The sequence below is a fragment of the Triticum aestivum genome, chromosome 5D (genome assembly GCF_018294505.1).
Source record: "Triticum aestivum cultivar Chinese Spring chromosome 5D, IWGSC CS RefSeq v2.1, whole genome shotgun sequence".
NCBI classification, from domain to species: Eukaryota; Viridiplantae; Streptophyta; class Magnoliopsida; order Poales; family Poaceae; genus Triticum; species Triticum aestivum.
In genome coordinates, this window is record NC_057808.1 from 365,577,730 (window position 1) to 365,603,997 (window position 26,268).

The 26,268-nt window shown below is 47.9% G+C and overlaps 1 protein-coding gene across 1 annotated transcript; it reads right to left on the reverse strand.

Moving 5' to 3' along the window:
- Positions 1–18,766: 18,766 nt before the first annotated feature.
- Positions 18,767–21,998, reverse strand: LOC123121797 (peroxidase 17). The gene is made up of 3 exons (XM_044541856.1): positions 21,548–21,998; positions 21,232–21,423; positions 18,767–19,590 (listed from the first exon to the last, which is right to left on the reverse strand). Exons 1-3 carry the CDS (start codon positions 21,764–21,766, stop codon positions 18,970–18,972), a joined length of 1,032 nt encoding a protein of 343 aa, XP_044397791.1. The 5' UTR covers positions 21,767–21,998; the 3' UTR covers positions 18,767–18,969.
- Positions 21,999–26,268: the final 4,270 nt, after the last annotated feature.

A 26,268-nucleotide genomic window follows, 5' to 3' on the forward strand; every position in this document is an offset into this window, starting at 1 on the left:
TAACAATATATATGGCCATCGACATCAAACACTACATCCACGTCCCACAAGCGACGCCGGCGCCAAGCCTCCCGCAGCAACAGTTCTCGGGGCCGATGCAGTCGAACACCTTGGCGAATTTGTCTGGCAGCCTCTGCGGTGAGGATTAAAAGCCAAGTTTTGAAACTTCAAACAACCAAACCGACTCATGACAAAAAATCAGAGCGTAGAAAGAGAAACGAAAGATGAAATAGTACATAGTGAGAGGTTGTCAACTAGGATGATTTTCTGTACCAGCATTTTAAATGAATTGGAGAGGATGATGGCGAAGAACTCAAAAGCGATTGGTGGGTTCTGGTCATTTCCATACATTCTGCTACAGTGCTACAACCCTTCTTATGAACGCAAGACACAAATGGTGGTCAGAAGAAGGGTTGTTGTGCTGTAGCAGAATGTATGGAAATGACCGCAAGACACCAATAGCATTCAAGTTCTTCAGCATCATCCTCTCAAATTCGTTAAAAAAGATGTTACAGAATATCATCCTAGTTGCACAACCTCTCACTATGTATTGTTTCGTCTTTGGTTTCTCTTTCTACGCTTTGATTTTTTGTCATGAGTCAATTTGGGTGTTTCAAGTTTCAACACTTGGCTTTTAATCCTCATCGCAGAGGCTGCAAGACAAATTCACTAAGGTGTTTGACCGCCATCGGCCCCGAGAACTGTTGTTGCGGGAGACCGCCATCAGCCATCGATCGCCATGCGTTCGCGGGACCCACTGGCTCCACCATCTATCCCCTTGGCGACCAGCAATCCTCGACCCTCTGCATTGACCCTCGACCCCTCGGCAACTAGCAATCCTCGACCCTCTGCCCCGACCCTCCACCCCTTGGCGACCGGCGATCCTCGACCCTCATTCCCGACCCTCGACCCTAGTTTTGGCAACCGGCGATGCTCGACCAGGTTCCGTCGGCGCCGACGCACCCCGTCGGCGATCCTCGACCCGGTTTCCTTCTTCTTCTTCTTCTTCTTCTTCTTCTTCTTATTATTATTATTATTATTATTGTTATTATTATTACTATTATTATTATTCCTCCTCTTCTTCTTTTCTTCTCCTCCCCCTTTTCTTCTTCTCTCCTCCTCCTCCTCTTCTTATTATGTTGGGGATCGTTGCAGAATTTTAAAATTTTCTACGCATCACCAAGATCCATCTATGGAGTTTACTAGCAACGAGGGGAAAGGAGTGCATCTACATACCCTTGTAGATCGCGAGCGGAAGCGTTCAAGTGAACGGGGTTGATGGAGTCGTACTCGTCGTGATCCAAATCACCGATGACCGAGTGCCGAACGGACATCACCTCCGCGTTCAACACACGTACGGAGCAGCGACGTCTCCTCCTTCTTGGTCCAGCAAGGGGGAAGGATAGTTTGATGGAGATCCAGCAGCACGACGGCGTGGTGGTGGAAGTAGCGGGATCCCGGCAGGGCTTCGCCAAGCACTAGCGGGAGGGAGAGGTGTTGCAGGGGGTGAGGGAGGCGCCAGGGGCTGTTCTATTGCTGCCCTCCCTCCCCCCACTATATATAGGGTCCCTGGGGGGGCGCCGGCCCTGGGAGATCAGATCTCCAAGGGGGGGCGGCGGCCAAGGGGGGGAAGGTGGCTTCCCCCCCAAGCCAAGTGGGGGGCGCCCCCACCCCTAGGGTTTCCAACCCTAGGCGCAGGGGAGGCCCAAGGGGGGCGCACCAGCCCACCAGGGGCTGGTTCCCCTCCCACTTCAGCCCATGGGGCCCTCCGGGATAGGTGGCCCCACCCGGTGGACCCTCGGGACCCTTCCGGTGGTCCCGGTACAATACCGATAACCCCCGAAACTTTCCCGGTGGCCGAAACTGGACTTCCTATATATAATTCTTCACCTCCAGACCATTCCGGAACTCCTTGTGACGTCCGGGATCTCATCCGGGACTTCGAACAACTTTCGGGTTTCCGCATACTAATATCTCTACAACCCTAGCGTCACCGAACCTTAAGTGTGCAGACCCTACGGGTTTGGGAGACATGCAGACATGACCGAGACGACTCTCCGGTCAATAACCAACAGCGGGATCTGGATACCCATGTTGGCTCCCACATGTTCCACGATGATCTCATCGGATGAACCACGATGTCGAGGATTCAATCAATCCCGTATGCAATTCCCTTTGTCAATCGGTATGTTACTTGCCCGAGATTCGATCGTCGGTATCCCAATACCTTGTTCAATCTCGTTACCGGCAAGTCACTTTACTCGTACCATAATGCATGATCCCGCGGCTAACTCCTTAGTCACATTGAGCTCATTATGATGATGCATTACCGAGTGGGCCCAGAGATACCTCTCCGTCATACGGAGTGACAAATCCCAGTCTCGATCCGTGCCAACCCAACAGACACTTTCGGAGATACCCGTAGTGCACCTTTATAGTCACCCAGTACGTTGTGACGTTTTGCACACCCAAAGCACTCCTACGGCATCCGGGAGTTGCACGATCTCATGGTCTAAGGAAATGATACTTGACATTGGAAAAGCTCTAGCAAACGAACTACACGATCTTTTGTGCTATGCTTAGGATTGGGTCTTGTCCATCACATCATTCTCCTAATGATGTGATCCCGTTATCAATGACATCCAATGTCCATAGTCAGGAAACCATGACTATCTGTTGATCAACGAGCTAGTCAACTAGAGGCTTACTAGGGACACGTTATGGTCTATGTATTCACACATGTATTACGATTTCCGGATAATACAATTATAGCATGAACAATAGACAATTATCATGAACAAAGAAATATAATAATAACCATTTTATTATTGCCTCTAGGGCATATTTCCAACAGTCTCCCACTTGCACTAGAGTCAATAATCTAGTTACATTGTGATGAATCGAACACCCATAGAGTTCTAGTGTTGATCATGTTTTGCTCTAGGGAGAGGTTTAGTCAACGGATCTGCTACATTCAGGTCCGTATGTACTTTACAAATATCTATGTCTCCATTTTGAACACTTTCACGAATGGAGTTGAAGCGACGCTTGATATGCCTGGTCTTTCTGTGAAACCTGGGCTCCTTGGCAAGGGCAATAGCTCCAGTGTTGTCACAGAAGAGAGTCATCGGGCCCGACGCATTGGGAATCACCCCTAGGTCGGTAATGAACTCCTTTATCCAGACTGCTTCGTGTGCTGCCTCTGAGGCTGCCATGTACTCCGCTTCACATGTAGATCCCGCCACGACGGTTTGCTTGCAACTGCACCAGCTTACTGCCCCTCCATTCAAAATATAAACGTATCCGGTTTGTGACTTCGAGTCATCCAGATCTGTGTCGAAGCTAGCGTCGACGTAACCCTTTACGACGAGCTCTTCGTCACCTCCATAAACGAGAAGCATATCCTTAGTACTCTTCAGGTACTTCAGGATATTCTTGACCGCTGTCCAGTGTTCCATGCCGGGATTACTTTGGTACCTTCCTACCAAACTTACGGCAAGGTTTACATCAGGTCTGGTACACAGCATGGCATACATAATAGACCCTATGGCCGAGGCATAGGGGATGACACTCATCTTTCCTCTATCTTCTGTCGTGGTCGGGCATTGAGCCGTGGTCAATTGCACACCTTGCAATATAGGCAAGAACCCCTTCTTGGACTGATCCATATTGAACTTCTTCAATATCTTGTCAAGGTACGTACTCTGTGAAAGACCAATGAGGCGTCTTGATCTATCTCTATAGATCTTGATGCCTAATATATAAGCAGCTTCTCCAAGGTCCTTCATTGAAAAACACTTATTCAAGTAGGCCTTTATACTTTCCAAGAATTCTATATCATTTCCCATCAATAGTATGTCATCCACATATAATATGAGAAATGCTACAGAGCTCCCACTCACTTTCTTGTAAACACAGGCTTCTCCATAAGTCTGTGTAAATCCAAACGCTTTGATCATCTCATCAAATCGAATGTTCCAACTCCGAGATGCTTGCACCAGCCCATAGATGGAGCGCTGGAGCTTGCATACATTGTTAGCATTCTTAGGATCGACAAAACCTTCCGGCTGCATCATATACAATTCTTCCTTAAGAAAGCCGTTAAGGAATGCCGTTTTGACGTCCATCTGCCATATCTCATAATCATAGTATGCGGCAATTGCTAACATGATTCGGACGGACTTCAGCTTCGCTACGGGTGAGAAAGTCTCATCGTAGTCAACCCCTTGAACTTGTCGATAACCCTTAGCAACAAGTCGAGCCTTGTAGATGGTTACATTACCATCCGCGTCTGTCTTCTTCTTAAAGATCCATTTATTTTCTATGGCTCGCCGATCATCGGGCAAGTCAGTCAAAGTCCATACTTCGTTTTCATACATGGATCCTATTACGGATTTCATGGCTTCTAGCCATTTGTCGGAATCCGGGCCCGCCATCGCTTCTTCATAGTTCGAAGGGTCACCGTTGTCTAACAACATGATTTCCAGGACAGGGTTGCCGTACCACTCTGGTGCGGAACGTGTCCTTGTGGACCTTCGAAGTTCAGCAGTAACTTGATCCGAAGCTTCATGATCATCATCATTAACTTCCTCCCCAGTCGGTGTAGGCACCACAGGAACATCTTCCCGCGCTGCGCTACTTTCCGGTTCGGAAGGGGCGACTATCACCTCATCAAGTTCCACTTTCCTCCCACTTAATTCTTTCAAGAGAAACTCTTTCTCCAGAAAGGACCCGTTCTTGGCAACAAAGATCTTGCCTTCGGATCTGAGGTAGAAGGTATACCCAATGGTTTCCTTAGGGTATCCTATGAAGACGCATTTTTCCGACTTGGGTTCGAGCTTTTCAGGTTGAAGTTTCTTGACATAAGCATCGCATCCCCAAACTTTTAGAAACGACATCTTAGGTTTCTTCCCAAACCATAATTCATACGGTGTCGCCTCAACGGATTTCGACGGAGCCCTATTTAAAGTGAATGCGGAAGTCTCTAAAGCATAGCCCCAAAATGAGAGCGGTAGATCGGTAAGAGACATCATAGATCGCACCATATCCAATAGAGTGCGATTACGACGTTCGGACACACCGTTACGCTGAGGTGTTCCAGGCGGCGTGAGTTGTGAAACAATTCCACATTTCCTTAAGTGCGTACCAAATTCGTGACTTAAATATTCTCCTCAACGATTTGATCGTAAGAACTTTATTTTCCTGTCACGTTGATTCTCAACCTCACTCTGAAATTCCTTGAACTTTTCAAAGGTCTCAGACTTGTGTTTCATTAGGTAGACATACCCATATCTACTCAAGTCATCAGTGAGAGTGAGAACATAACGATAGCCACCGCGAGCCTCAACACTCATTGGACCGCACATATCAGTATGTATGATTTCCAATAAGTTGGTTGCTCGCTCCATTGTTCCGGAGAACGGAGTCTTGGTCATCTTACCCATGAGGCATGGTTCGCACGTGTCAAATGATTCGTAATCAAGAGACTCCAAAAGTCCATCTGCATGGAGCTTCTTCATGCGTTTGACACCAATGTGACCAAGGCGGCAGTGCCACAAGTATGTGGGACTATCGTTATCAACTTTACATCTTTTGGTATTCACACTATGAATATGTGTAACATCACATTAGAGATTCATCAAGAATAAACCATTGACCAGCGGGGCACGACCATAAAACATATCTCTCATATAAATAGAACAACCATTATTCTCGGATTTAAATGAGTAGCCATCTCGAATTAAACGAGATCCAGATACAATGTTCATGCTCAAAGCTGGCACTAAATAACAATTATTGAGGTTTAATACTAATCCCGTAGGTAAATGCAGAGGTAGCGTGCCGACGGCGATCACATCGACCTTGGAATCATTCCCGACGCGCATCGTCACCTCGTCCTTCGCCAGTCTCCGCTTATTCCGCAGCTCCTGTTTTGAGTTACAAATATGAGCAACCGCACCGGTATCAAATACCCAGGAGCTACTACGAGTACTGGTAAGGTACACATCAATTACATGTATATCACATATACCTTTGGTGTTGCCGGCCTTCTTGTCCGCTAAATATTTGGGGCAGTTCCGCTTCCAGTGACCACTTCCCTTGCAATAAAAGCACTCAGTCTCAGGCTTGGGTCCATTCCTTGGCTTCTTCCCGGCAACTGGTTTACCGGGCGCGGCAACTCCCTTGCCGTCTTTCTTGAAGTTCTTCTTACCCTTGCCTTTCTTGAACTTAGTGGTTTTATTCACCATCAACACTTGATGTTCCTTTTTGATTTCCACCTCCGCTGATTTCAGCATTGAATATACCTCAAGAATGGTCTTTTCCATCCCCTGCATATTGAAGTTCATCAGAAAGCTCTTGTAGCTTGGTGGAAGCGACTGAAGGATTCTGTCAATGACCGCGTCATCCGGGAGATTCACTCCCAGCTGAGACAAGCGGTTGTGTAACCCAGACATTCTGAGTATGTGCTCACTGACAGATCTATTTTCCTCCATTTTACAACTGAAGAACTTGTCGGAGACTTCATATCTCTCGACCCGGGCATGAGCTTGGAAAACCATTTTCAGCTCTTCGAACATCTCATATGCTCCATGTTTCTCAAAACGCTTTTGGAGCCCCGGTTCTAAGCTGTAAAGCATGCCGCACTGAATGAGGGAGTAATCATCAGCACGTGATTGCCAAGCGTTCATAACGTCTTGGTTCTCTGGGATGGGTGCTTCACCTAGCGGTGCTTCTAGGACATAATCTTTCTTGGCAGCTATGAGGATGATCCTCAGGTTCCGGACCCAGTCCGTATAGTTGCTGCCATCATCTTTCAGCTTGGTTTTCTCTAGGAACGCGTTGAAGTTGAGGACAACATGGGCCATTTGATCTACAAGACATATTGTAAAGATTTTAGACTAAGTTCATGATAATTAAGTTCATCTAATCAAATTATTCAATGAACTCCCACTCAGATAGACATCCCTCTAGTCATCTAAGTGAAACATGATCCGAGTTAACTAGGCCGTGTCCGATCATCACGTGAGACGGACTAGTCAAGATCGGTGAACATCTCCATGTTGATCGTATCTTCTATACGACTCATGCTCGACCTTTCGGTCTTCCATGTTCCGAGGCCATGTCTGTACATGCAGGCTCGTCAAGTCAACCTAAGTGTATTGCGTGTGTTCCGAGGCCATGTCTGTACATGCTAGGCTCGTCAACACGCGTTGTATGCGAACGTTAGAATCTATCACACCCGATCATCACGTGGTGCTTCGAAACAACGAACCTTCGCAACGGTGCACAGTTAGGGGGAACACTTTCTTGAAATTATTATAAGGGATCATCTTACTTACTACCGTCGTTCTAAGCAAATAAGATGCAAAACATGATAAACATCACATGTAATCAAATAGTGACATGATATGGCCAATATCATTTTGCTCCTTTGATCTCCATCTTCGGGGCGCCATGATCATCTTCGTCACCGGCATGACACCATGATCTCCATCATCGTGTCTTCATGAAGTTGTCACGCCAACGATTACTTCTACTTCTATGGCTAACGCGTTTAGCAATAAAGTAAAGTAATTTACATGGCGTTATTCAATGACACGCAGGTCATACAAAAAATAAAGACAACTCCTATGGCTCCTGCCGGTTGTCATACTCATCGACATGCAAGTCGTGATTCCTATTACAAGAATATGATCAATCTCATACATCACATGTATCATTCATCACATCTTCTGGCCATATCACATCACAAGGCACATGCTGCAAAAACAAGTTAGACGTCCTCTAATTGTTGTTGCATGTTTTTACGTGGCTTCTATAGGTTTCTAGCAAGAACGTTTCTTACCTACGTAAAACCACAACGTGATATGCCAATTTCTATTTACCCTTCATAAGGACCCTTTTCATCGAATCCATTCCGACTAAAGTGGGAGAGATAGACACCCGCTAGCCACCTTATGCAACTAGTGCATGTTAGTCGGTGGAACCTGTCTCACGTAAGCGTACGTGTAAGGTCGGTCCGGGCTGCTTCATCCCACAATACCGCCGAAACAAGATAAGACTAGTAGTGGCAAGAAAAATTGACAACATCTACGCCCACAACTGCTTTGTGTTCTACTCGTGCATAGTAACTACGCATAGGCCTGGCTCATGATGCCACTGTTGGGGATCATTGCAGAATTTTAAAATTTTCTACGCATCACCAAGATCCATCTATGGAGTTTACTAGCAACGAGGGGAAAGGAGTGCATCTACATACCCTTGTAGATCGCGAGCGGAAGTGTTCAAGTGAACGGGGTTGATGGAGTCGTACTCGTCGTGATCCAAATCACCGATGACCGAGTGCCGAACGGACGGCACCTCCGCGTTCAACACACGTACGGAGGAGCGACGTCTCCTCCTTCTTGATCCAGCAAGGGGGAAGGAGAGGTTGATGGAGATCCAGCAGCACGACGGCGTGGTGGTGGAAGTAGCGGGATCCCGGCAGGGCTTCGCCAAGCACTAGCGGGAGGGAGAGGTGTTGCAGGGGGTGAGGGAGGCGCCAGGGGCTGTTCTATTGCTGCCCTCCCTCCCCCCCACTATATATAGGGTCCCTGGGGGGGCGCCAACCCTGGGAGATCAGATCTCAAGGGGGGCGGCGGCCAAGGGGGGGGGGGGAAGGTGGCTTCCCCCCCAAGCCAAGTGGGGGGCGCCCCCACCCCTAGGGTTTCCAACCCTAGGCGCAGGGGAGGCCCAAGGGGGGCGTTCCAGCCCACCAGGGGCTGGTTCCCCTCCCACTTCAGCCCATGGGGCCCTCCGGGATAGGTGGCCCCACCCGGTGGACCCCCGGGACCCTTCCGGTGGTCCCGGTACAATACCGATAACCCCCGAAACTTTCCCGGTGGCCGAAACTGGACTTCCTATATATAATTCTTCACCTCCGGACCATTCCGGAACTCCTTGTGACGTCCGGGATCTCATCCGGGACTCCGAACAACTTTCGGGTTTCCGCATACTAATATCTCTATAACCCTAGCGTCACCGAACCTTAAGTGTGCAGACCCTACGGGTTCGGGAGACATGCAGACATGACCGAGACGACTCTCCGGTCAATAACCAACAGCAGGATCTGGATACCCATGTTGGCTCCCACGTGTTCCACGATGATCTCATCGGATGAACCACGATGTCGAGGATTCAATCAATCCCGTATGCAATTCCCTTTGTCAATCGGTATGTTACTTGCCCGAGATTCGATCGTCGGTATCCCAATACCTTGTTCAATCTAGTTACCGGCAAGTCACTTTACTCGTACCGTAATGCATGATCCCGCGGCTAACTCCTTAGTCACATTGAGCTCATTATGATGATGCATTACCGAGTGGGCCCAGAGATACCTCTCCGTCATACGGAGTGACAAATCCCAGTCTCGATCCGTGCCAACCCAACAGACACTTTCGGAGATACCCGTAGTGCACCTTTATAGTCACCCAGTTACGTTGTGACGTTTGGCACACCCAAAGCACTCCTACGGCATCCGGGAGTTGCACGATCTCATGGTCTAAGGAAATGATACTTGACATTGGAAAAGCTCTAGCAAACGAACTACACGATCTTTTGTGCTATGCTTAGGATTGGGTCTTGTCCATCACATCATTCTCCTAATGATGTGATCCCGTTATCAATGACATCCAATGTCCATAGTCAGGAAACCATGACTATCTGTTGATCAACGAGCTAGTCAACTAGAGGCTTACTAGGGACACGTTATGGTCTATGTATTCACACATGTATTACGATTTCTGAATAATACAATTATAGCATGAACAATAGACAATTATCATGAACAAAGAAATATAATAATAACCATTTTATTATTGCCTCTAGGGCATATTTCCAACATATTATTCTTCTTCTTTTCTTCTCCTAATAATTTTTTTCAAGAAGTAATCTAACTAACCTAGAAACTAACCTAACTAACCTAGAACTAATCTAACTAACCTAACTACCATGACTAACTAGCCTAATTACTAACAGTAGAAAAAAATTTAAAAAAACAGGGGGGAGAGCTCACCGGAGTGGGCGGCAAGGCACTGTGGCGGCGAGGGCGTCGGGGCGGTGGGCGCCTAGTTGTCGGGGCGCCGGGCCGGCGGGGGCGGCGAGTGCGTCGGGGTGCCTGGTTGTCGGGGCAGTGGGAGCGGCGGGGCGGCGAGGGCGTCGGGGCGGTGGGGCGCTTGGTTGTCGGGAGGTGGGGCGCCGGGACGGCGGGGCTGTGAGGCGCCAGGCCGCGGGAGCGCAGGTGGCCGCGGGGCGGCGGGTGGTGGGCCGGCGTGGCAGCATGGCTGAGCGGCGGGGGGTCAGGAGCGGCGAGGGCGGTGGGGGTCAGGGGCGGTGGCGGCGGTTGGGGTCGGGGCCGGCGCGGTGGAGTGAGAGAGAAAGGGAGATGAAGAGTGGGAGGTGGGGTGCGGGGAGTGGGCCATAGCCGTTAGCTGTCGTTCTCTTTGCTGTCTGCTAGCAGAGCAGAGAGGTGGGTTGGACCGTTATAGTGAACTGGCCTCCACTAGACCCAACCCCCACCTGTTTGCTGTCTGCTAGCGAACGACAAAGAGTAGGCAGATGGCAAATAGTATCTTTGCCATCAGCCAGTTCTTTGTCGTCTGTTTTTTGTAAGCAGACGGCAAAGAACTTCTTTGCCGTCAGCTAGCAGATGGCAAAGAACTGGCTGATGGCAAATTCCCTGATTCTAGTAGTGTCCCCACATTCATTTATTTGGGGTTCAACAAGTTTTAAATGCCAGAATTTTTTATTCAAGCATTGAAATCCAGTTTCATTTTCAATGTTAGGTTTCTCACGATGAGTTCTTCAAAACTAGTTCCCATATGGGTAGGTTTTCATTAAACTTTTTCTCGAGGGCAATTTTGGGTGCGATGGAGTCAACTATAGTGCTATGGGAACAACTTATTCTTTTTGGTCTACTAGGACTTCCTATTAGGTTGGTTTGCGTAAAATGAGAAAAACCACACAAAACACAAGGCATCTCTAGTGCTACATACAAAGCAATTTCATTGCACTATGTGTACCTGTGAATTTTGCTAACATTATCAACTTGCCTATCATGGCTTCTCAGTTGCCTATTGTTGATGGTCAGTTGCCTATGGTTGATGTTCTGTTGCCTATAAATACTAAAAGTTGCCTACTATTGATGTCCGGTTGCCTGCTATTGGTAATTAGTTGCCTACAATTGCAGCTCAATTGCCTAACTTTGCAAAAATAGTTGCCTAAATATTGTGAAGTTTTTTATCATAGGTTTTCTAAGTTGCCTTCAAACACTCTGAAGTGGCCTAGATTCACCACCATGTTGTCTACCATAACTAACAATAGCATACACAAGAGCATCAATAGTAGACGACTTCGTAGTGTTAGAGGCAATTTAGAAACTATGAAGTACGAGCATGAACAATAGCTAACTTAGAAGCAAGTTAGGAGAATGTTAGACAAAATTAACAAGGACACAAAATGTAGTGAAGTTGCCCTTTTTTAGCACTGAAGTTGCCTCTAGTAGAACGGAAGTTGCTTATGAAGGTAATGTGATGTTATCCACCTCCGTTTCGAAGTTGTTCTCTACTATTAATTAGTTGCTTATTATTGCTAATTAGTTACTTTTAATGGAGTGAAGTTGCTTGTTTTTAGCACTAAAGTTGCCTCATCTAGCATCAAAGTTGCTTCTGTTTCCTTTTGACGAGTTCGTCTCGACCTAGCTAGGCAACTCATGTGTGTTTTCCATCATCATAGCCGGAGATGCAATGTTTTTGTGGGCAACTCGTGTGACAATAATGAACAACTTGCTTAGATTTGTGGGCAATTGTCCGATCTGCCCACCTATTCAACCTCCAATCATCCCCTATGCAACTTCCCATCTGCCCCACTTATGCAACTAGTCAACACCCGGCTACCTGGCTAACCAACACCCACACACTCTATAGCGTTGGTGGGCAGACTACCCCCCAAAAAGCATAAGACTCACACTATTAGTTTCAGAATTTGGAATCACAACAGACAACCTAGATCCCACAAAAACTTTTCGACACTGTAGGTGAAAGATCATGGTACCCCACGTTCGGTTTTGGTAATTGATGACAATCTCTATGGACTGATGGTTGCCTTAAGCTATATTTGAAGGGTTTGTCCATAGGCATTTCTTGAAGTTCATTTGTTGGTTTCAAGGAGATCATGTGATGACCAAGGTGCTATTCAAGGAATTATCCAAAGTTTGGTCATAGAGAAGACATGATACAAGATTGGTCAAGACTAAGTCAAAGAGTGAATCAAGTTGATCAACACACAAAGCGTACAAGATGTACCGAGAGGTATGATAAGCAGTGTTCATTACACTTTGTGTACTAACCCATGTTCTACGTGAGAGTCCTATCTGGCGTTAGGTATGTTTCCATGGGCTTGCATCAAGAGGAAAATCTCATACAACCCAAGGAGGATGACATCAAGTGGTGATCGTCATCAAATTTGCGGTGTGCAAGTTCAAGTGGAGCATTCCAAAGAGACTTCTTGAAGCTTGCCGCCAACTGTGTGACAATGGACTTGTGAAGATGTGTCGAAGAGTGGCTCACCCATAGTGGAGTATGGGGGAGCAATCTACTAGTCTTCATCGATCCAACACAATCAAGAAAAGTGGTCCCACTTGAGGAGGTCAAGATCGTCATCATCCAGCTCAAGTGGATTATGCGCAAGGCAAATGTTTGCCCTTGATAGGTTTTCTCTTTTATCGGTCTGATGATGGTAGTTGGGAGTAGGGATGAAAACGGAGCGGAAACAGATGAAAATGAGTGCTACTGTTTTTTTTGCAGAAGCGGAAATGAATAAAGAAACCCCAGAAATGAATACGGAAACAGATACTACCGGAAACACATAAAGCAAATACAGAGCGGACACGGAAACATAAGTGGGCGTTGACCGGAACTTAAAAACCCCTTGAATCAAAAATACACGCAAAAACAAACAAATTTAATGAATTGGTAACATGGCTACAAAATAATATGATTATGTTAGCAACTTAGCGTAGTATTGCAGTAGTACTGGATAATTCCATATAGGATCTAGTTGAGTATATGTGTGGTAGTAGAAGTTGGGTTTCAAATGATCCCTTCTGATCATTGTGTCATTGTGTGTTGTTTGGTGGTTGGGCTATAAAGCTACCATAAGCCTATAGTAAAAATAGAAATTCCATATTCAAACTTTTCGTTTCCACATCTATTCCACCGGAAAACACCGATCCGTTTTTGTTTCCGTTTCCGCTTAAAAAATTCCATTTCCATTTCCGTTTTGCAAATTTCCATTTCCGTTTTCATATTTCCTCTCCATTTTCATTTTTCTTCCGGAAAAGCAGAAAATTTCCACTCCATTTTCATCGCTAGTTGGGAGACCGGGTTATAGGATCGATTGTGGCTCTCGAGTGAGTAGCTTGATCGTATCATTTGTAGAGAGATCAAAGGATTCAATCCTTGCATCATCTTTCTTGGTTCTTTTTTGGCTTTCCTCTGTGTGAGTTTTTGAGCTAGTGGTCATCTTCATGACAAGCTCAAGTTCATCGAAAACGGATTTCGTATGCATCATTTATGATGTTTTTTATGATGGAGTTTATGTCAGTTCTTCATTCATAGAGGTTTCACATCTCTATATCATACACACATCTCCCCTGCCACTTCTTACTATAACCAGTCGCTGTTGGATAGTACTTGTCGTCATCTATCCAACAAATTTGATTTTGTTGTATTCGTAGCTCATTTGCAGTAGTTATAGCAGTTTTAGTATTGGAGCATCCTTTTGTTTTGCTTGGATAGTTTCTCTACTTTAAGCAGTAGTAGAGCGGTAGTACTACTCCCCCAAGCGGTCGCAACCACTTCTACTTATTTTTATGCTTCTGTTGCCCAATCTTCTCGAGCGATAGTAGAGCGGTAGTACCTCTCTGGCAAAACTTTTTCTATCTCGTTGAGCTGTTTTGACCGTGCTAAGTGGTAGTACCGCTCCCCCGAGTGGTAGTACCGCTTGAGCACTACTTGTGGGCATAACGGTTGGATTCGGGGGGAGCTATTTAAGGGGGCCTTCTTCCCCAATGGTCCCTATCTCTTGAGCTCGTGTTTTCCCCCATTGTTGACCTTCTTTGAGCTTGCTATCTCTCAATCCCTTTAATGATTCTTGAGGAAAAGAGAGAGGAGATCTAGATCTACATTTTCACCAATCATTTTCTCCTCTATGTGAGGGGAATCCCTTGGATCTAGATCTTGGAGTTCTTTGTGTTATCTTCTTTGTTCTTCCTCTCATTTTCCTTCATAGCATTAGTTGTGGTGGTGGGATTTGGGAGAGAAGGACTTGGACACTCTATGTGCCCTTGCCATTGCATTTAGTTGCATCGGTTTGAGTTCTCCACGGTGATACATGGAAGTGAAAGTTTAGAAGCTTATTACTCTTGGGTGTTTGGGCATCCTACAGCTTGTTCATATTGGGTGCTTGGGCGCCCTAGACGGTTGGTGGTGTCTTAGAGCTCAATCATTATGGTGTAAAGCTCCGGGCAAGCGTCGGCGTCTTCAATTAGGTTGTGGAGATTGCCCCGAGCAATTTGTACGGGTTCCGGTGACCGCCCCCAAGGATTGTCAAAGTGTACGGGTTTAGTGACTGCCCCCAAGGGTTGCCATTTGCACGGGCTTGGTGACCGCCCTCAAGGCTCCCTTACTGGAATCACATCATCTTGCATTGTACGAGGGTGTGAGGAGATTACGGTGGCCCTAGTGGCATTTTGCGAAGCATTGTGCCTCCACACTGCTCCGAACAGAGATTAGCATCCACAAGGGTGTGAACTTCGAGATACATTGTCGTCTCCGCGTGCCTCGGTTATCTCTTACCCGAACCCTTTACTTATGCACTTTATTTTGTGATAGCCATAGTGTTTCATGTTATATATCTTGCTATCACTTAGTTGTTTATCTTCCTTAGCATAAGTTGTTGGTGCACATAGGTGAGCCTAGTTGTTTTATGTTGTGTGCTTGACAAATTAGACGGTAGTTTTATTTCGCATTTGATCAAGTCTAAACCGTAATTATTTTAAAGCGCCTATTCACCCCCCCTCTAGGCGACATCCACGATATTTCAGTAGGCAACTTAAGTCGCTTGATGGACAAATTTCATGGTGTTTTAGGCAATTGGCGATCACCCATAGGCAATTTCGTAGCGATGTAGGCAACTAGATTTTTGAGGCAGACAACTTAGAAACCATGTTAGATAACTTTCCACTTCATGGTAAGCAACTTTAATAGTATGGTAGGCAACTAAACTATCTACAACTTAGTTTCCCCTATATGCAACTTAACAACCATGGTAACTACCTATTACACTACTACACACAACTAATTAGAAGGCTACTAGCATAATTCACTTATACACATGGTACAATTTATCTAGCATCAAAGTTGCTCATGTTTAACACTAAACTTGCCTCATCTAGCATCAAAGTTGCTTTAAAAAATCATCAAAATATACCCATAGGAACCCAACGGTGAAAATAGATCATAATTCCGACACACGATTTGAATGTTATAGTTTTTTAAATTTTCTCTTACCGAAATTAATGCATGTTTACGTCATCATTGGATTCACACGACTGGTCGGGCAGGGTGGAGAAAAATTGATGTACTGTAGTTGAGAATCTTTTTGTATATAGAATGGATGGGTGGAGAGTTTTCCAAATGTGGAACGAGTCTATCCCATCACGCGGTCCGCAAGCTCGATTCAACCGAAAAGTGCAGTTGCGCTTTCTAGCATCTGGGAAAAAAGTAAGCATCTATAAGCAGCAATGCTTATTTCTACAGGAGAGATGTTTAAGTAAGCATCTACGAAAGGGGCGATGCTTGAAAAAAGAGGTAATGTCATTAGGAGTCATAGAACTTGCGCTCGATATTCATTTTGCTAGAACTTTAAAAATACAGAATTGCAGTCACTTAACTTGACTCAAGCGTGCACATACGGTCACAAAATGTGCATGAGGGCATATCCATGTATATGGCCCCATTGGTCAGTAGCGATGGGGATCTGTGCAACACATTTTTGCATAAAATGCCCTTATATTTTTTATTTGCGGAAAAATCCCACCACCACAACACATTTTTGCACAAGATTCTTTTTATTTGCAGAAAAGCTGGCCATTGTACTGCTCAAATATGCAAAGGTTTATGTAAATAGGGCCACTAGGTCTCAAGCACGCGGCCCACATTTATAAAACGAGCTAATCTAGCCACTCCACTGTTCACGTTTGGTAGTTTACTTTCGATAACTAGTTATATTGATAACCCAGAAGTATAGGGGATCGCAACCGTTTTCGAAAGTAGAGTATTCAACCAAATTTATAGATTCGGCGCAAGGGGAGCCAAAGAATATTTGTAAGTATTACCAGTTGAGTTGTCAATTCAACCACACCTGGATATTAAATATCTGCAGCAAAGTAAATAGTAGCACAATAATATGATAGTTTTGATAGCAGTGGTAACGACAGTAGTAAAGGTAACAATGATAGCAATGATTTGGTAGCAAGTGTAACTGTAACAACAACAGTAGTAACTTAGCAAGAACAACATGTGGAAATTTGTAGGCATTGGACCGATGGATTCGTTGGATGATATTCATCATAAAACAGTCAAAACCAGGGCGATACAAAACTAGCTCCAGTTTATAAATATAATGTAGGCATGTATTCCGTAAATAGTCATACGTGCTTATGGAAAGAACTTGTATGACATCTTTTGTCCTACCCTCCCGGGGCACTGGGGTCCATAAGGAAACTAAGGGATATTAAGGCCTCCTTTTAATAGAGAACCAGAACAAAGCATTAACACGTAGTGAATACATGAACTCCTCAAACTACGGTCATCACCGGAAAGTATCCCAATTACTGTCACACCGGGGTTTACGGATCATAACACGTAATAGGTGAATATGATTTGCAAGATCGGATCTAGAACATAGATATAATGGTGAATAAACGGTTCAGATCTGAAATCATGGCACCCGGTCCCTAAGTGACAAGCATTAAGCATGACAAAGTCATAACAACAACAATCTCAGAACATAGTGGATACTAGGGATCAAGCCCTAACAAAACTAACTCAATTACATGATGAATCTCATCCAACTCCTCATCGACCAGCGAGCCTACGAAGGAATTACTGACCCCCGATGGGGAGCATCATGGAATTGGTGATGAAGGAGGGTTGGTGATGACGAAGATCCTCCTCTTCGGAGCCTCGAACAGACTCCAGATCTGGCCTCCCGGTGAAGAACAGGAGGTGACGGCGGCTCCGTATCATGGAACGCGATGAAGCTTCCTCCTTATTTTTTCTCCAACAATAGGATTTTATCGCGTCGGAATTAGGGTCTGTGGGGTCACGAGGTGGGCACAACCCACCAGGACGCGTAGAGGGGGGGGGGGGGCGCCCTGGTGTCTTGTGCCCAGCCAGTGGCCCCACTCCGGTGGTTCTTGGCTCCAATATTTTTCTTTTATTGTAAATTAATTCTCCAAAAAAATTCGTTCCATTCCAAGAACTTTTATTTCTGCACAAAAACAACACCATGGTAGTTCTGCTGAAAACAGCATCAGTCCGGGTTAGTTTCATTCAAATCATGCAAATTATAGCCAAAACAATAGCAAAAGCGTTAGGAAAAGTAGATACGACGAAGACGTATCATATATCTACTCCATCCGTCCGGAATTACTTGTCGGAAAAATGGGTATATCTAGAACTAGAATACATAGAAGTCCATTTCTTCGACAAGTAATGCCGGATTGCACGCATGTGGAGCTTAAATGGGCTGCCGATATCGGGACCCATTTTGCAAGCACTATTTTTTAAGATATTTGTAAAATCTAAGGAATTGAAGTTTTGTTCAAATATTTGTGTGTTAAAAATATGACACACACACACACGATGATTAGTAAATAAAAACATTTAAATACAAACATGTGTATTATATAGAAGTTATTTAGTAAAGCATAAGTAATAAAAAAATTAAAGATATTAGTAAAATGTAAGTAATAAAATTATGTGCAAATATTTGTGTGTTAGAAATATATACATACAAACAATCATTAGTAAATAAAAGCATTTAAGTATAAACCTGTGTATTATATAAAAATATTTAGTTAATACGGACATTGAAATGTTTATTAAATAAATATGTTTGATGAATCCAAAAGGTACACTTGTGACTTATATTGAAATTGTACGGAATGAGGAAAACAAATATTTACTAAATTTTTATGAATATTTACTTGTGTATAATTTTTATTCATGACTTATTCTAACTTTTTGTGCTAATTTTCTCATCTATGAGTAGTACAGTGATTGACTTTTTTTCCAATTAAAAAATATGAGGGGTTTTGTGCAAAAATATGTCACGATGTTTGGCTTTTTTCACAAATAAAAATAAGAGGGTCTTTTGTGCAAAAAAGCATCGGCCAAGCACCATCATTCAGTGACAGGTGGGGCCATACACGCGGATACGTCCACATACATGTTTGTGACTGTATCTGCACGCTTAAGTAGAATTTCAGTTACTGCAATTTCATATTCTCAAAGTTGTAGAACCAAACTGAAACATTGGGCGCTAGTTCTATAACTCTCAATGATATTGACTCTTAAAATCATTATTTGTTTTTGTAAGCATCTCTCTAAGCATCTTGCACTATCGCTAGCTAATATTTGGAGAATCAACAAAGAAGCAAACCTTAATGCAGCCCATGGCAATCAAAGTACCAGAGGCATCGATTTCTCTATTATTCCTCAACAATTAGCAATAAGCAGAGCCAGACCTGAAACCATTCTTGGGTAGGCACAGAACTGCGACACGACCAAACCTATGTCAAGCATATGGATCGCTCCCACACCAGAGCTCCCGTGAGACACCTACAGGCCTACCGTAGAACCAGGTTCAGAAGTCCACCACCCGGAACGGCGCGACCTGCTTCTCCAGCGGCGGCCGCCCGCCGTTGGCGACGCGGCAGTTGCGCCGGATCTCCCCCTTCCTGGGGTTCTGGAGCTCGCCCAGCTTGACCATCCCCTCGATGAAGGCCCTGAAGAAGGCGTCCTGGTTCTGGCTGAACTGCGTCACCACCCGCCGGGTCCCCTCGTTGTCGGAGAAGAGCGTCTGGTCGGAGTTCAGGAAGCCGCGGAGGTGGACCAGGTCCTTGAAGTACTGGTTGTCGAAGACGACCGGGGTGGCGTCCAGGCCGCCGGTGACGTTCTGGTCGCCGGTGAGGGGGCAGAGCGCGTCGAGCGCCTGGCGGTAGGCCGGGTCCATGTGGGGGTCGGGGCGGCCGGAGCCCGACTGGTTGTAGAGGCGGAAGACGATGGAGAAGCAGCGGGCCTCGCCGACGGAGTGCGAGCCGGATAGCGCGACGAGGTCGGTGACGGTGAGCTTGTAGCCGGCGAAGAGGCGGATGAGCGCGCTCGCGTTGGCGCGCGGGCTCGGCATGATGTTGTCCGAGTCCTCCTGGCTCGCCGTCAGACTGTCCTCCCGCCCGAGCCTCACGTCCCAGTTGGGTCCACCAGTCTGCGAGAAGAGGAAATAAACAATTCAGAGTCAAACCATGTCAAAATATTGACTCTATTGTTTTTTTTGAAGTTCTATTGTTGTTGTTGATGTTGTATTGTGGAGTAATTATATCAATCAAAACCTGCCAAGTTAACCTGCTAACTCCTGCATTTTTCACTTTCTGAAACAAGTTTAATTGGTGCTAAAATATAATGAAATCAAGACCAAATAGTGCTTACTGTACTTGATGAATCGACCCCTCTATCAGCTCTATGCTACTCCTACCGAGAACGTAGCAACCGACAAAATGGAAACAGAGCTAAAATACGCTGAAAACAAATATTAGGTCCATGGCCTGAACCAATCAAACACCCGGATGAATCTCAGTGAGAAGACGAACGCGTGGCTGGCACAGCGACACGACACGCGCGCAAAACAACGAAGGAGCAGGCGAAGTACTAAAACGATCTCCATTGCAGCAGCGGCAGCATTATCGTCTGATTCTGATCCGACAGAACGTGTGTGAGAGACAGAGGAGGCAAAGGATCTCGCGTGGACCAGCCACGCACGAGGCCCAGCCCCATGCTATCCTACTCTTGTCCCTCGTCGTTCTTGGCGCAGGGACCTGTTTGACAGCACCGGACGGGGTACGCCTGTCGGCACAGAGACGTCCAGGGTTACTATACCTGTAGCTGGGGCCGTCGGCCCTTCCGCAGGCGAGGCCACCTCGCCTGGCCGTTTCCGGCCTCGTTAAATGCGCCTGCCTAGGAGTCGTGCAACGTTGTCTAGGCACGGCAGGATGGACGCGGGGGGTGACGCTGACGCCATTCTAGCCCGATTCTAGTTCAGTGTGGTGGTTTGGTTACGGGGAGCAAGGGTAGGCGCGCCCATGCGCCCGTCCCTGTCAAAGCATCGCGCATCCGGTTTTCTTTGGAAACATTTACGACTCACAATTTCAGAAAACATTAAGAAGGGGACATTAACATGCTGCCTACGAACATTTCTGGCAAAAACTAATTCTGCGTTTCTTGGTTGCTATTTTAACACTACTACTCCAACTTCCCAAATACTGCAAGTTGTTACCGAATAAAAGTCAGTGCGAAGATAAGCGATTCTCGATCGCTCGTTGTGCCGTCAACAGTGTAGGAGCTTCGAACGAAGTGGATGTGCAGGATTTTTTTTTAAAGGCAAGGAGAAGACGGTGCGTGCGAGAGACGCTGACCACAGGTAGGCGGCTTGCGACGACGATGACTAGTGTTGCCAGCCAAGCACCAAACAGAATTGCCAAAAATTAATGGCACAGCACTGATACGCACTGCACTGAAGTACTCCTATACTAGTGGACAAAAAGGAAATTAATTAAGGCAATTTTGACCCCAGGTTTCGCTCAGTTTCTCCCCCCTTTTCCATTTTGAAAGACCGGGCCTCTGGAGTCTGGATTCTGGAACCGAAACCACCGGCAGGTCGGCCGGGGATGCAATTAATTGCACAGGAAACGCCAGCAATGGAATGGAACAATGGAACCCCGCATCGGCCTCGTCCCCGTCTCGTCTCGTGAACGACGAAAAGCAAGGGAGAATCTGCGCCGCGGCTGCGGGGCACGGCACGGCACGGATTACGCGAGCAGCCCGGGGCGGGGGGAGAAGGAGGCGTACGTACCAGCACGACGGCGTCGCGGGCGGCCATGATGATGATGTCGGCGCAGGAGACGATGCCGGGGCACTGCTCCTCGAGGGCGCTCTTGACCTCGTCCACGACCTCGAAGGAGCGGAGGGAGTTGATGTTGGAGAGCGCCTCCTTCTCCCCCGCCATCGTCGGCGTCGCGTCCATCAGCACCGACCCGTCGCATCCCTGGCACAATCACAGCCGAAACCGATCAGAGACGAGCTCAGACCACCACGCGGCGGCAGCAAGCAGAGCGCGCGGCGCGACGGGGATCGATCGCGCATGTTTGAAGAGAGCAGAGGCGACTCACGTTGACGAAGCAGTCGTGGAACTGGAGACGCATGACGGAGGCGACGCTGCGGGCCTCGCGCGCGAGCGCGCGGGCCATGACGCGGCGCACGATCTCCTCCGCGCGGGGGCACGTCTGCGCGTAGTACCCGACCTTGAGGTCCCTCACGGCCGCGTCGGCACGCGCGAACGCGAGGCACAAGGCGAGGGCGAGGAGCAGGCCGACGCGGGGCGGCGCCATGGCGACGGGCTCGGAAGGGGGCGAGGGAGGGAGAGAGGGCGGGGCGTTCGATCTGGCTACCGGATTCTGCTCTGCTCCTGCGTGGCAGCGTACTAGTTGCAGGGGAGGAGACGGACAACTCGCGAGGACCCCGGCCGGCCGTTATATAGAAAGCGGAGGCGGCCAGACGGGCCGCTCGGTGCAGTGCAGCGGGGAGGGAGGTGGCTGTGGCTCAACGAGTTACGGGTAGGTGAGGTGCGGCGCGGCGGTAGCGGGTCGGGCGGGCGGGCGTCTCGTGGGCTGGCTCTGAGTCGTCAAAAATATCCGGCGGGGCGGGATTGGGGCTCGGTGATAGGATGGCACGGGACGGCCGGCTGTTTGTTGGCTTGGCTGTGGGGGAAAGGGGAGCATTGACCAAGACTTTTCGTTGCGCGCTGTGGTTTGGTGCCACGTGTCGGGACTGGAATGAACTTTCTTCTCGTAGAGTCATGCGATGTTTATCCTCGTGTTTTTGCGGCAGATCACTCATCGGGAACACCGGTGCATCCACTCACGTTGCAGGAGGAAGTCAAGGAGGAAGAAAACTTAGCGCACACACTGAAAAACGACGTGGACGAACCATCCCGAATAAGGGCAGATTTTCCGGTCCCCCAGTCAAGCAGCGTTTACTTGGACACAATGGCATACTATTTTGACTAGTACTAGTACAACATTCTGGGTGAGTCCATTAGGCCAACTCCAGCGCACGACCCTAAATGGATGTTCGTTTTATCTGAATTCTGTCCGTTTGAGATGGGCAATGGGAGGGTTTTTTCGGGATGCGGTGGCCGTGCGTCTAACATGCAGACGCATCCTTTGGCCGCATCCTGCCCACCATAGCCAATATGCACATATATTCATATTTATCAATGTTTTAACACAAGTTTGCACGTCCGAATATTAATTCACTCAAATAAAAATAGTTTTACAACTCAATCAAAATTGTCTCAAATAAAATAATTTTACAACCAAATTGAAATTGTCTTGAATAAACATAACCAATACATCTATTGGTTGCCAATGTGATTTCACATGTGCTCAACCAAGTCATTTTGAAGCTCCAAATGAGTGTGCCAATCACGCATTTCACGATGGAATTGGGTAAACTGTTCAAACGTGGCCGGTTCTTGATGTAGGGGCCCAACATTTTCACCTTGAGAATCAAATCCTTGGTCGAAGATGATGTTATCACGCTCATCCTCGACGATCTTGTTGTGCATGATCACACAAGCAGTTATCACCTTCCAAAGCTTCCCTTCATCCCATGTCAGTGCAGGGTTTCGAACGATACCCCATCGGGATTGAAACACACCAAAAGCACGCTCCACATCCTTTCTAGCACTTTCTTGCATTTGGGCAAATCTCTGTCTCTTCTCACCTTGGGGGTTCGAGATTGTCTTCACAAAAGTTGACCACTGAGGATATATACCATCAGCTAGGTAGTATCCCTTGTTATAGTGGTGGCCATTGATCTCAAAGAGGATAGGTGGGAGCGGCCTTCTACAAGCCTTGCGGAGACTGGAGAACGTTGTAGCACGTTGATATCATTGTGAGAACCTGCCATGCCGAAGAAAGAATGCCATATCCAATGATCTTGCGAAGCCACCGCTTCTAATATGACAGTGCACGCTTTCACATGCCCCTTGTACTGGCCCTGCCAAGCAAATGGACAGTTCTTCCACTCCCAGTGCATACAATCTATGCTGCCAAGCATGCCTGGAAAGCCTCTATCGGCGTTGATCGCCAACAGCCTTTCTGTATCAGCGGCATTTGGTTGCCTCAAGTACTCAGGGCCATACAGTGCCACCACGGCCTTGCAGAAGTTGTACATTCATAGCAGACATGTGGACTCACTCAAGCGCACGTACTCATCCACAAGATCGCCTGTAATTCCATATGCAAGCATGCGGATGGCCGCGGTGCATTTCTGATGAAATGAGAATCCAAGCTTGCCAAGGGCATTCATTTCGCACTCGAAGAATGGGTCATGACCAACCACTCCCTCTCGGATACGATTGAACACATGCCTTGCCATACGAAAATGGCGACGGAATTTCTCCTGTTTGAAGAGCGCGGTATTCTCAAAGTAATCGGCATAGAGCATGGCGTGGCCTCTCTCTCTGTCGCGGTTCAGGTTGGGAGCACGACCAGGGAATGACCCCCTATATCGAGACCGCTGCCTTTCAATGTGGTCGTGAACGACCAGTGCAGCCACCACAAGATCTTCGTCATCCGAGGCGAATCATCCGATGAATAAATGAAGTGGTTGAAGAAAAAATCATCTCCACTGTCCATTCCTTTGTGGGAAAAGTGTCAAACACCTTGCGGTCGTGCTGGCAAAGAGGCCGCAAAGATCACCTCGATGCAGCAGGGGTGTTTGGCGGCTGGCTATAGGTCGCTCTGGAGCACCCGACGGAAGCTACCGTGGTCGATAGGCGTCGCCGGCGGTCGTATCCCCTCTGGCACCGGATATGACGGCGACGGCCAAAACTCCTCTAAACGACGGCCAAAGCTCCTACGAAAGCGCGGGCGTGGTGGTGGCCATGGCGAGACGTGGTTTGGTATGGACGGCCGGGGGTGAGCAGTGAGGAGGCGACCAGAAAATAATGGTGGCGCCGGCGGTGGGGTGGGGCGGGGAGGGCGGGTGGAGGCGTTGGAGGTGAATGAAGAGCTATTGTCCCTGACAGGCGGGCCACGGGGAGGACAAGGGCGTGCGTCCCGCCCGTCCGTGCGATGTCCGTTTCAGACGCATGTTTGGCCCGGGAATGGGTCGAAAACGGACGAAAACTGGACATTTGTCCGTTTGAGGCCGCGTGTTGGGCCGCGCTATTCGTCCGTTCTACCCCAAACGGACTAGGACGGACGGGATGGGGTCGTGCGCTGGAGTTGGCCTTAGAGCATCTAAAGTTGGACTTGGCAAATCCGACCCCTCAAACGTCGTGTCCGGACACGTCCGCGGACAGTGACCGGTTACACTTTAAAAAATGCATTTCACATCCGGATACCTTAAAGTAGAAAACTCAAATCCATATTATTACATGCAACACAACGATCTTTGAAGGGAGCTTCGTCCGATTCTGCTTCACTCGTCCGGCTCCGCCGTGGCCATGTCTGGCGGCCGACTGCGCTCGTCTGGTCGCCGGCAAGGTAGAGTAGGGCATGGGACATGAGCTGGCTCACGAGACTCAAGGCGTCGCCGTCTCCCATGCTCTACTCTTTCCTGTCGGAGCCCGGAACCCGTTGGGTCCCGGTGGACGTCAGATCGATGATGGATCCGTCCTGGCACGAGCCGGCAACATTCCCCATGACGCGGTTGCGGCGCCCGGACTGGTGCACCATACGGGGCGCCGAAGAATGCAACTCCACCTCGCCGATGTCCACCGGTGAGTGCTGCCACCGCGTCCCGTGCCCGATGCCGCGCATGGCGGGCACGCCGCGCCATGTTTGTGTCGGACGACGCCCACGGTGTGTCCATGGCCTTGGGTGGCAGAGAGTAGTGGAGCCGGCCGCCCTAGCGCTGGATCCATGCGCCGTTTGGGCAGACGCAATGGATTCCCGACGAAATGAGTCCGAACACTGTCGTGCACGGGCCTCCTCCCGGGCGTAGCGGAGCGCAAGCCGGACGACCATCTCCTCTTTGGGTTCGCGTGGGATGAACTCGGGGTAGACGGATCTGGAGGTGAAGGACTCGAATCCACTGCCCGCCATGTCGGAGACTGCTGGACGGCGCCGGGGCCGAGTTTGGGTGGCAGAGAGGAGTGGAGGGGGCTGGAGTGAAGCGGCTAGGGTTTGGTCCGGCGAGCGGATGGGGAGGAATATATGTGTGGTCGGGTGGATCGGCGTGGGCCGGGTCCGACGTGGTGGGCGTGCCCGAGCGTGTCCGGGCTCCCCATATCCGCCCCATATTTGAGCTGGATATGAGGGGTGCCGGTCAACCCGGGCATTTGAGGCCCGTTTGATGCGCCCGTCTCAGTCAAAATTTTACGACCGGATAGTCACCGGGCGGCCTGCCCGGGCGCATGAGACGGGTTTTGACGCGCCCGGCTGTAGATGCTCTTATTTGCCTTTCTCTTTCAGATTACCTTTTGCGGGTTTTTTTGTTTGCAGGTGCCTTTTCTCAATATCACTCTAAATATAAATTGGATGAGTGAAAAAAATGACTCACAATCTCAACCGTGAGTAACCATCGATTCTGTTTTCAGTTCAAGGAGTTGTCGTGAAACAATATGGCACCTACGCTATGCGCAATCAAAGGATGGACCCCACTTTATGAGGTCAATTTTCGATCGTGGGAGCACGACAAGTCGACCACACGTCATAAACAGTTCACTAACTCATTGGTTCAGGTTGATCGTTCTGGTTTGGTGTTGTCTGAAGCATTACTTGAAGTACCAGCAGTTGATCTATGGATCATGTCATCGCTGAATAAGAATGAGACCATCATTATCGGTTATTGGACCTGTGATGGATTCGAAGGCAAATCC